The sequence below is a fragment of the Pseudophryne corroboree genome, chromosome 1 (assembly GCF_028390025.1).
Source record: "Pseudophryne corroboree isolate aPseCor3 chromosome 1, aPseCor3.hap2, whole genome shotgun sequence".
Lineage (NCBI taxonomy): Eukaryota > Metazoa > Chordata > Amphibia > Anura > Myobatrachidae > Pseudophryne > Pseudophryne corroboree.
The window spans coordinates 1132589141-1132601442 of NC_086444.1; the positions used below are offsets into that span (position 1 = coordinate 1132589141).

General features: G+C 47.8%; 1 protein-coding gene across 3 annotated transcripts in view; it reads left to right on the forward strand.

Moving 5' to 3' along the window:
• WFS1 (wolframin ER transmembrane glycoprotein) overlaps positions 1-12302 on the forward strand; it is a 62342-nt gene that overhangs the window by 41298 nt on the left and 8742 nt on the right. For 2 of the 3 annotated variants that reach the window (XM_063923588.1, XM_063923578.1), the window contains exons 3-4: positions 8458-8540; positions 10093-10237. The exons of the other annotated variant lie outside the window; for it this stretch is intronic. In XM_063923588.1, the coding sequence (XP_063779658.1) occupies positions 8458-8540; positions 10093-10237 (228 nt within the window). The remainder of the gene's footprint in view (positions 1-8457; positions 8541-10092; positions 10238-12302) is intronic. 3 annotated transcript variants of the gene reach the window in all.

Consider the following 12302-nt stretch of genomic DNA (forward strand, 5'->3'; position numbering starts at 1 on the left):
CCGGTACAACCGTATGTGGTCCCTGCAGCTAACCCGCCGTGGGCGGACGATTTATCTGCTCAATTGAAGAAGTTGAACCAGTCCCTGACTACTAAAAAGTCTGACCATCGTTCGCCTAAGACCAAGGGGTCCTCTAAGCGAGCGCTTGTCTCCTCACAATCCACTGCTGTCACTGACACCTCGTCTGTTGAAGACGGCACTTACACTGACCCCACAGGTTCTGACTCAGATACTGCTGATGGGGAGCGTAGTTCACATGTGGATGTTCCTGATCTTTTGGAGGCTATTAAGTTAATTCTACAGATTACGGATGATCCCGAGCCATCCGTCCCTCCTAAGAAACCAGATAGGTTCAAGCGTCAGAAGGTGGTTAAACAAGTTTTACCTCACTCTGATCACCTAGTGGATATACGTCGGGAACCCTGGGAAAACCCGGGTACGAAGTTTGTGCCTCAAAAGAAGATGCTGGCTCGCTATCCCCTCGCACCAGAGCTGTCTAAGAATTGGGAAACGCCTCCTCCAGTAGACTCACATGTGGCTAGGATGGTGGTTTCCTCAGCTCTACCTGTCACTACCGTCACGTCTCTAAAAGAGCCTACGGATAAACGTGTGGAGCGATTTACACCCTCACGGGTGCTGCACAAAGGCCCACTATTGCAGCAACATGGGCTGCTGAGGCTATTGAAGCATGGGCCTTGGAGTTAGAAGCTGAAATCTCTTCTGACCATGCTAGACAATGCTTGTCATATATTGTCACAGCTTCTCGCTATATTAAAGAGGCGGCTTCTGATGCCGGTATCCTAGCAGCCAAGGCCTCTACTACGTCAGTCCTGGCTCGCCGGATATTGTGGCTGAGATCCTGGTCTGTGGATCTGGACTCTAGAAAAACCCTGGTGGTACTCCCTTTCAAGAGAGATATTCTGTTTGGGGAGAACTTAAATAAGATAGTGGCTGACTTGGCTACTGCCAAAACTGCCTGTCTGCCAAGTACCGCTCCTTCTGTGTCCAAGGCTAAAGGTACTTCCTTTCGCCCCTTTCGTCCTTCAGGTAAAGCAAAAGGTCAGGCGTACAACAAGCAGGCCCGCACTTCCAAACCTGGAAAAGCCAAAGCAAAAAAGAGCCTGGGCGGCCCGTCAACCAGCTTCCAAGGCCGATGAGCCTGCCGCACGACGGGGCGGGCCTCCCCCTGGGGGATCGGCTTCTGGGGTATACCCAGGAATGGTTGAAGACCACTTTCAGATGCCTGGGTATGGGAAGTCGTCACTCGAGGTTACGCCATAGCCTTCAAAAACCGACCCCCTCATCGATTTTGCCAGACAGACGTCCCGTTGGACCAGACAAAGGCAAACACTCTGCAATCGGTGGTACAGTCCCTCCTGGATACAGGAGTCGTAGTACAGGTGCCTCTTGCGCAGAGGGGCTGGGGGTACTATTCTCCGCTGTTTCTAGTCCCCAAACCGAATGGGTCCTCCCGACCCATTCTCAACCTCAAGGCATTGAACAGGTTTGTGAAGGTTTCCAAGTTCCGTATGGAAACCCTTCGCTCTATAGTTCTGGCCTTGGAACCTGGGGACTACATGGTCTCCCTGGACATACAGAGTGCTTACCTGCATATTCCTATAGCAGCGTCACATCAGCAATACCTGAGGTTTGCTATTGGCAACCTCCATTACCAGTTTTGGGCGTTACCTTTTGGTTTAACAATGGCTCCGTGAGTTTTCACAAAAGTTATGGCTGTGATGACGGTGGTACTCCGCCGTCAAGGTGTCAGGGTACTGCCGTATCTGGACGACTTGTTAATCCTGGCAAAATCCCCAGAACTTCTCCTGCGTCATCTAGATATGATGGTCCGGTTTCTACAAGCCCACGGGTGGCTCATCAACTGGAAGAAATCCTCCCTGATCCCTGCTCAGAGCATGGTGCATCTGGGAGCGCTATTGGACACTCACAACCAGAGGTTGTTCTTGTGTCAGGAGAAAGTCCTGAAGCTTCAGGACAGGATTCGTTGCTTCCTTTCTCGTCCGCAAGTGTCGATACATTCGGCGATGCAGGTGCTGGGCCTCATGGTATCAGCATTCGACATGGTGGAGTATGCTCAACTCCATTCTCGTCCCCTCCAGAGGCTGATTCTAGCCAAGTGGGACGGCCTGCCTCACCGGATCAGGTCTCAAATGATCTCATTGACTCCGGAGGTCCGTCTGTCGCTGCTCTGGTGGCTCCGGGACCAACAATTGTGCATGGGCCGTCCCTTCTGGATATCCAACTGGGTCCTGTTGACGACAGATGCCAGTCTAAGAGGTTGGGGCGCGGTGCTGGAGCAACACTCCCTTCAGGGTCGGTGGACGAAGGAGTAGTCCCTCTTCTCAATCAACATTCTGGAATTGCGGGCGGTCTTCAATGCATTGAACCTAGCCCAGCATTTAATTCAGAACCGTCCTGTTCAGGTGCAGTCGGACAACGCCACCACAGTAGCTTACATAAATCATCAAGGCACTCGAAGCCGTTGGGCAATGAAGGAAGTCTCATGGATTCTACATTGGGCAGAACGCCATCTACCGGCCATATCGGCAATATTCATTCCTCGAGTCCTGAATTGTGAAGCGGACTTTCTCAGTCGTCAGGACGTGCATGCTGGCGAGTGGGGCCTCCATCCAGTAGTGTTTCAACTCCTAGTGGAAAAGTGGGGCCTTCCAGACGTGGATCTGATGGCGTCTCGACACAATCACAAGGTTCCGGTCTTCAGAGCAAGAACAAGGGATCCTCAAGCAGCATTCGTGGATGCGCTGGCGGTACCATGGAGGTTTCGGCTGCCGTACGTGTTCCCTCCGGTGTCACTCCTGCCCAGGGTCATTCGGAAGTTCAAGCAAGAAAAAGGAATTCTGCTTCTCATAGCTCCAGCGTGGCCCAGACGGCACTGGTTCTCAGACCTGCAAGGCCTATCGTCAGAGCGTCCAATTCTACTTCCACAACGCCCAGACCTTCTCGTTCAGGGCCCCTGTGTCTACCAGGACCTAGCCCGGCTGTCTTTGACGGCGTGGCTCTTGAAGCTTCCATCTTAAGGGCTAAAGGGTTTTCTGAGGTGGTCATTCAAACTATGTTGTGGACCCGAAAACCAGCTTCGGCTCAGATTTACTATAGGGTCTGGCATTCTTACTTTGTTTGGTGCAAATCTAACGATTATGATGCTTCCAAGTTTAGTATAGCCACGTTGTTGGCTTTTCTTCAGCAGGGCCTGGACTTAGGCCTGTGTCTGGCCTCCCTCAAGGTTCAAATATCTGCCTTGTCGGTGTGGTTTCAGAGAAAAATTGCGACCTTACCTGATGTGCATACCTTTTACTCAGGGCGTGTTGCGTATCCAGCCTCCCTATGTCCCGCCTGTGGCTCCTTGGGACTTGACGGTGGTTTTTGAGGCGTTACAAGAGTCTCTGTTTGAACCTCTTGGATCAGCTGACCTTAAGTGGCTTTCCCTTAAGGTGGTGTTTCTGCTGGCTATTGCTTCAGCTAGAAGAGTGTCGGATTTTGGTGCCTTGTCCTGTAGTTCCCCATATCTGATATTTCACCGTGACCGGGCGGTTCTTAGGACTAGTCCCAGATATTTACCTAAGGTGGTTTCTTCGTTCCACCTTTACCAGGAGATTGTGGTTCCGGCACTTGTTTCTCCTGATCTGTCTCCCAAAGAGCGGTCTTTGGATGTGGTACGGGCTCTCCGTATCTATGTGAAGAGAACTGCTTCTATTAGGAAATCTGATTCTCTCTTTGTGCTGTTTGGATTTCACAAACGGGCTGGCCTGCTCACAAGCAAACTTTGGCCAGATGGATTAGAATGGTGATTGCACATGCTTATGTGAGGGCTGGTCTGTCAGCTCCTGCTCACATTACGGCCCATTCTACTCGGTCTGTTGGACCTTCTTGGGCGGCCCGCCGTGGTGCGACCCTTGAACAATTGTGCAAGGCGGCTACGTGGTCCTCTGTGAACACGTTTATAAGGTTCTATGTCTTCGATACTGCCGCTTCCCAGGATGTTTCCTCTGGACGCCGGGTTCTTGTGCCCGCTACAGTGCGTCCCCTCCCATAAGGAACTGCTTTAGGACATCCCCTATGTCTATTCCTTGTGGAGCCCAGTGTACCCCGCAGAAGAAAACGAGTTTTATGGTAAGGACTTACCTTTGTTAAAACTCTTTCTGCGAGGTACACTGGGCTCCACAAGACGCCCACCCTGACGCACTTAGCTTCTTTGGGTTGGTATGGCATTAGCCGCTGACACTTCTCCTGTCGTGAGAGTGTGGTGTATGTGGCTACTAACCGTTGTCGTCTCTTTTCCTGCTACTGCATTGGGCTGGTTAACTAAAAACTGAGCTCCTGTGCAGGGAGGCGGGGTTATAGAGGAGGCAGCGCTGTGCGTTCTGGGAACAGTCAAAGCTTTGAGCCTGTTGGTGCCTCGGATCAAGATCCTACTCTTCACCCCCCCTATGTCTATTCCTTGTGGAGCCCAGTGTACCTCGCAGAAAGAGTTTTAACAAAGGTAAGTTCTTACCATAAAACTCGTTTTTCACTAAATTGTTACACTGCCTGGCCAAGGTATGACTTTTCTCCGGTTGTGAGGCTGTTAATATTAGTCTTCCAGAGACATGTTAACCAGTTTTGTTGCTTGCTTTGTTTTCTATAAAAATCCACAAAAACTGTTTGCCAAGTTAATCTCTGGGCATGTTCGGGCCTTCAGTGTTTATATAGAGGATGTTTGTTAACGTGCTTGTTGTCTGGAAGCATCTGGAGGTTGTTGTGTCATATTATATCTGGGTTTAACAGAAAAGTATGGACAGTTTAAGGGGTGATCTAAAATGTACAGTAGCTTTGGGTGAGGATCAGTCAGAGATAATTCTGACAAATGCTTAGTGCCCGGGTACACAACTAGCGTTTTATAAAGCTACTGTGTATAGGTTTGGCTGGCGCTATCCTGTGAGTGTGGTACTTCCCTGTACTGGCTCTACAGAAACATTCTCTGGCATCATTGAACCGTACGAAGTCCGTCCCAGTCATCTTGGCTTTGAATAGTCACATGAGCTTAATGATACAGGAAAAATGGCTGTATTCTGGTGGAAACACAAGTCTATACTGACAGAGCACCTGTTAACCTGCACACAATAGAAGCCACACTTTTGTAGACTCAGACTATGGGGGTAATTCCAAGTTGATCGCAGCAGGATTTTTGATAGCAATTGGGAAAAACCATGTGCACTGCAGGGGAGGCAGATATAACATGTGCAGAGAGAGTTAGATTTGGGTGGGGTGTGTTCAATCTGCAATCTAATTTGCAGTGTAAAAATAAAGCAGCCAGTATTTAACCTGCACAGAAACAAAATAACCCACCCAAATCTAACTCTCTCTGCAAATGTTACATCTGCCTCCCCTGCAGTGCACATGGTTTTGCCCAATTGCTAAAAAAAAAATCCTGCTGCGATCAACTTGGAATTACCCCCTATATTCATGAGAATGCAGCCTATAAATAAAGTAAAAGTGAGAGCCACCGTTATCTTACCCGGCTGAGGCGCACACGTGCACTTCCGGCGTGACTAGGCGATCTGTCCGCCTAGTCAAGCTGGGAGTGCACAAGCTGCTTCCCATTTGTATCGTCTCTGTCTAGGCGTGCGGACGGAGACGCTCTCCATTAAAGTGAATGGGGAGCGTCTCCGTCCAGGCGCGCAGACCAGTACAGGCGGAGACGCTCATAGTGACTAGGTGCGCCTAGTCACACAAAGAGCCTGAATAACGGAGGCTCCGTCTGTATCTTCCCTTAAGGGGTTATATACTAAGCCTTGGAGAGTAAGAAAGTGGATAGAGATAAAGTACCAGCCAATCAGCTCCTAACTGCCATGTTACGGGCTGGGTTCGAAAAATGACAGAAGCTGATTGGCTGGTACTTTATCTCTGTCCACTTTCTCTCCAAAGCTTAATAATTAGGCCCCTAGGTGACCAAATACAGTATATCCATGCTGCATTGGTGCATTATGAGCTGCCTGTGTGGTGAACTGTGAGGCAGCATTCATGAATATATTGGTCCAGTACATACAAAATGGCTGCTTATGCTGTGATTAGGTGATATGGGATGTAGTTATGTGACCGGCGGTCACATTACCGGCGGCTACATCCCACCCCCACGACACCCATACAGTGGCAATAGAACCGAGCCCACAAGGGGCTTGTTGCCCCCCCCCCCCCCCCCCCCCCCCTTCCAAACGGTATTCCCGTGGTCGGTATGCTCACCACCAGGATCCCTAGCAGCGGTAACGCATACCCAACTCAGTAATGGGTGCATTTGGAACATTTTATGAACTGTCTCTTATGCTGAATTGGTTGCATATGTGCTTTGGCCAAGTTGCCTCCTGTCATCTTATTCTGCGTAATGGTTATGTGCGTGTTGGTCTGTCATCCATGCCCTATGCTGAATTCACCTGCCTGCTATGCCTCTTTGTAATTGTCGCGTGGAATTTAGTTGCCTCTCACACCCATGTTACTCGCCTATTGTGTGTTATGTAAAAGCTTGTACTTACGGTACGGCTGTCTGTTGTGTAGTGCCCTGTATTTCTGTTATGTTTTTATGTCTCCCCCTTGTACGGCGCAGTGGAAACTTTGTAGCACATTATGAATAAATGATAATAATTGATAAAATGACATGTGAGATGGAAATTCCAGCTGCCATGAGAAGATAGTGACGTGGCTATTTATATCCCCTCCCCCCCTTCACTTGTGACCACAGCAGAAAGCTATCACTTTTAGATGGTTGTCATGTTGCTGTTAAGTTTTCTGTAGCACTATGGGGTAACCAAACAAATATTAAACGCTGTGCATGTCACCTTGGTGCTACGCATGGGTTCTAATGGTTCACCGTAGATGGGTGGGTTTACTTGTCAGGGGGAAGGGTGTGTGGCTTGGTTCATGGTATGGGGATGTGTGGATGAAGGGAGTTACTGGCTGGTTTAATCTATTGGCCGTATTTGCTAAGAATTAATTGCTGTCATTGTTACTAATCCCACCAAAATATGTATATTTGTCTTCACATCCATAATGTAAGAACATTGCTGGCTTCTTGCGTGTATTTGTTTTTGGTTCTGGCTATAGATCTGGGTATGTGTTTTCAGGCTTGATCCCGCAGTCATATGGCTGAAGCTGTTGTGGTCTGATAGGACCTCTCCTTATGGTGTACCCATGCTGACATGCCCCCGGCTGCTCTCACAGGAATGGAACAGCTGTCCTGATAATGGTGTTATGTATTCAGTGTTACAGAAAGGGAGAGGGAACCTTATATCAGTCTCCATGATAAAATAATCTCATCAGTTTAGCCTGGATTTCCAGCGACAGAAGGAAAATAAACAACAGTAATAAATCAGATATGCAGAAAATACAGAAGACCATGAGCATAAGACAGAGTTGAGGTAGCCATTTTGCATCATAAATTTCATAAGTTATTTACCCTGCCCATGCAGGTATCATGTGAGGCAGCCATCTTAGGCGCTCTACATAGGTTCTACTGGGGAGGCATAGGCAATGCCAGGATGAGATGACACGTAATGCGGTAGATACAGAATATTAAAGTGAGATATACGATGCTTACAAAGTCATCAGATCCATGCGTTGTTCAGCTTACCCAAAATAGTACCATGTGAGGCAGCCATCTTGGGTGTGCTATATAAGTAGTATGTGCCAGACGGGTGTGGTATGGAAGGTAGATCGTAACTAGGTCGACAGTGTCTAGGTCGACCACTATTGGTCGACAGTAACTAGGTCGACAGGGATGCTAGGTCAACAGGGTCTCTAGGTTGACATGTTCTAGGTGAGAAGGTCGACATGAGTTTGTGTTTTTTTTTTTTTGTGTGTCGTTTTCTTTGTAGAGTGACCGGGAACCACAATTAGTGCACCGTGTCCCCTCGCTTTGCTCGCCATGCTTCGGGCAAGGTGCCTCGCTCCGCTACCGCTGCGCTCTGCACAGGTTACTATTCCCAATCGTAGTCCAGCTTTTGACCTGTTGACCTAGAAATCCTGTCAACCTAGATAGTGTCGACCTAGTAACTGTCCACCTAGAGACCGGATTCCGTGCCAGGCGAGGCTTCCATCTGGGGCACGGTACATAGGTTACAGTGGGAAGGTTGAGCTTTTTGTAGAAGAGTAACATACAGAAGGGAATCGCAGAACAGAAAGAGAGATAACTATGTAGTATAGTGAGATATGGAAAGCAGTTAGCGAGGATGTTATTTGTAGTGTGATACACTATACATACAGCACTGTGTAATATGTCAGTACTGTATAATAGAAGGAGAATAACAACAATACAATGTCACAGGACTGTGGTCTTTTTTGACCATCTTTGGACCAATCGCATGAAATGCATGTTCCATTGTGATGATTGTAGTAACTGAGATTTGGTGTTAAATGCACAGCATGTGATATGTTGTCATGTTGCAGAGGACTTAAACGAGGATGAGGATGCCCAGCTGCAGGAGCTGCTGGAGAAAGCTAGGACCGGGGATGCAAAGGCGCAGAGTGAGGTAACACTGGACTGATAATTGCTGTAATAACAGATAGGAAGTTGATTGCTCTGTCCTGAAATTCTCTGTGCATGAACCAGCCAGAATGATCACTGTGCAAACATTGCTCTGCACTGTACAGCCTGCATACACCGATAGGATGGGGCGTCATTGTAATCACTGTCTTCTTTTGTATGTTAGGATAGTATTTGTTAATGCTCAGAGCCAGGTAAATGTAATGTGTACCTGCAGTCATAGTCTGTAGAAGTTCCTGTACAGAAATCACTATGATATTGTTTGGAGACGCCTATCGCTGAGCCTTGTGCACGCCATCTAATGGCTGTGTCTGTCAGTCTGCAGGTCTCCATGTCACCAGCACATAGGCATAGTGCTATAAACACGGTCTAATTTAGGCTGTCATTGCTGATGACCTTTCCATGCACCGTGCAAGCAAGTGAGGATAAGGATTAGCATATATAAATAACGGTTAGACCTTTCGTTCAGCATGTCCAACATACTGTACATAGATCAAGGCAGGTGTTTCAGGGTAAGCAGAGCAGGTGGTACACCTATAGGTTAGAGTTCCACAGTTCTGACGTGGTGGTCACAAATCATGTGTAGCTTACCCTGTAACCCCTTCCTCCACTTACCCTGAAACCCCTTCCTCCACTTACCCTGGAACGGAATACATGCCTTTCGGGCCAAGGGCAGTGGTATTTCTGAAACAGCGCAGTTTGTGTACTGTTCGCGTGCTGCTGTGGTGAAGGTGTATCGTGACTGGACAAATGGCACCATTGCGAATAAGCGACAGGTAAACTTCGGAGCTCCACGTGCCATTGATGTGAGAGGTGAACGTCGGCTACGAAGGCACGTTAGGGCCATCCGACGTGCTACAGTAGAGCAGCTCACCGTCAGAATTAACCTGGGGGCTATCAGACGTGTGTCTAAAATGACAGTTCAGCCCGTCTAGCTGCTGTCCGTGCTGCACACAGCGGTTACTCTGGCTATTAGCTGGTGGTCGTAATAATGTGACTCGACTGTGTATATCTGATAATAAGGTCTGTCCCGTCTTCTACATGCATGCGCATGTGCTGCCCCTCCAACGGTTCCCATTACTAGAGCGACAGGACACACCCTAGCTGGAGTGGAGGAGGACCTAATGGCGATGCTTAAGTATTCAGCCGCAGGAGTGAGGGGGTGGGAAGGAGCAGCAGAGAGTGGAGGGGACTGAGCAGGAAGGGGTGGGCAGTACAGATCCACACTACAGTGGTTACAGTGGCTAAATAAAATATATGAAATTCAATTACATGGGACAAAATACCCAAAGAATCATTTGTTCCATGGATTATTATCCCACACGTGAAAGCACCATACGAGGCCGCCATCTGAAGTGCACTGCATTGGTTGAACTTGTTGGGATATGCAGTACATAGAGAAATGATCATTCTTCGGGGAAATGCAAAGTATGAAACACATATATATGAAAAAATATGATACCCTCAGTACAATGTTTTTGTGCTAGTTGGAGAAACTTTAAAACCCTGTATGATTCTTGCACATCATTGTGCTGCAGGTGGGAAAATACTACTTGAAACTTGCTGAAGAGCAGGATGAAGAAGTGAACAGCTGTGCTGCAGTAAACTGGCTGATCCAGTCAGCCAAGCAAGGTCGGAGGGAGGCGGTGAAGCTTCTGCGGAAATGTTTGGCAGACAGAAGAGGTACATAAACACTGTCCTTTAGAAGAGAAGTATTCTCTATGTCCAGCATTAGCTCAGAGTGCCGTGTTATAATTAGGACCCTTGGCGGGTTGCTAGAAACGCAAAATGCTGTCATTCACATCCGGACAGTTAGTATATTATATAATTTTATTTTTAATTTTTATGTGCAAACCTGACAGTGAAATGTATTGCTTTCTGCACCGTATCGGTACGAATGCAGCAGGTGGAACCTGAAATAGATTATATTGGTAACACAACCCCAGGGCAGGGGTCATGCAGGCTCAGGGAGCAGGCGCTGTAAGAAATAGCGCTACAGTGGTTTATGGTGGGCACAATTCTTTATTCTGCCCTCCAGCAGTTACACAGTGCAGGGACCCCTCAGCTTATTTTCAGATAAATAATGAGATGGGAATCTACATATTCATCCCTTCATTGGTGGCTTGTTATGGACCAGTGGCCTGATTTGGATCTGTACACAAGCCCGATGGGTGGTCTGCGTATGTGCAGAACGGGTCCTGCAATCGCATTTGCAGTGCCCAGCAGCCGCAGTCTGATTTACAGGCGCCAACCATTTGGAGGGTAGGGAGGAGCTGGCGCCAGCCAACGGTTCCGTTTCATGGGATTGCAGAGGCCGCGGTCTGCTTTTTCTGACGCAGATTTCCTGGCCTTGTTTACGGAGCTGTCTGAGTAACCTGAAGGTCACTCATATGGCAGATGGTACCACACAGTGATCCGATGCTGTGTCCTCGGATCACACATGCGTGCAGGAGGCATCTATTTACAATGGAGCGGAGTGGGTTCGGATTTACTGGGATTTATTGGCTCTCAGATGTCACATGTTTTGGTTAGCCAATAAAAAATTATCCGGAAAATCTGAACTTGCGTTAAGAACCGAGTAAATCCGAACCCGCTCATCTCTAGTTTACACCAGGCGCATTAGCATGTTAGCATTCAGTGATGGAGCAGCAATCCCTACAGCATCCACATCTGAATCAGACTCTAATCTAAGCCAAGATAGGCGAACAAGAGCTTTGATTATTATCAGTGAGGGACAGGAAATGTGACCCTGCCCTAAACTGTCTATACAGATACCAGGTTTGTCATGTAATAGATTGGGAGTTTCAGGGGGTTGGTAATGTGTTGCCGGCGCACAAGATCACGACGCTCAGCATACCGACCTCTGGATCCCGGCAGCAGAATGCCGATGGGGGGAAAGGTGCGGGGGGGGCAGCGCAAAAAAGCCCCTTGGCGGACAGAAAACACACTGATTCCTCCGAATCTGTTATATAGCCCCTGAAATGTCTTTCAGTTTTTGTCTGGTACCTTTGTAGTTTTTGTTCTAGCGCTCAGTTTGTCCATTCAGTGTTGGTATTTGCTAATAAATGTATGTATTAATGAGTACTGCTGCCATAATTACACATTCTCTCATAGAAGAGAGGGGTATGGGTGGTTGGCTCGACTCAACTTAGGTCAACAGTCATTAGGTCGACCACTGAAGGTCGACATGGGAATTAGGTCGACGGGTGAAAAGGTCGGAATGAGTTTTTGGACTTTTTTTGGTGTAGTTTTCTTCGTAAAGTGACGGGGAACCCCAATTAGTGCACAGAATCCCCTCGTATATCCTGCCATATCGCATTTGTCTGGGTGCCACACAGATTCTTTGCCCACATTTATTGTAAAAGCCTGTAGTACTGTAAGTGTTCTCCTGGCATTGGGAGACGTGGAGACCTCTGCAGTTAGCATAAGAGTGGCTGGGGGGATTTATGATCACTGCGTTCTCACCCGCAGCAACCAAGCATGTCTTTGTGTTCCTGGGGTGGCTGTGCTATCATTACTATTCCATCTTTTACATGTCTGGCTATTGTAACCCTGCGGGTGACGTATATACTGTATATTGACAATACCTTAACAGATATAATCTATAGGGGCAGATGTACTAAGCCTTGGAGAGCGATAAAGTGGAGAGAAATAAAGTACCAACCAATCAGCTCCTAACTGTCATCTTTCAAATATTTATTTTATTTATTTATTTATTAAGTTTCTTATATAGCGCAGCATATTCCGT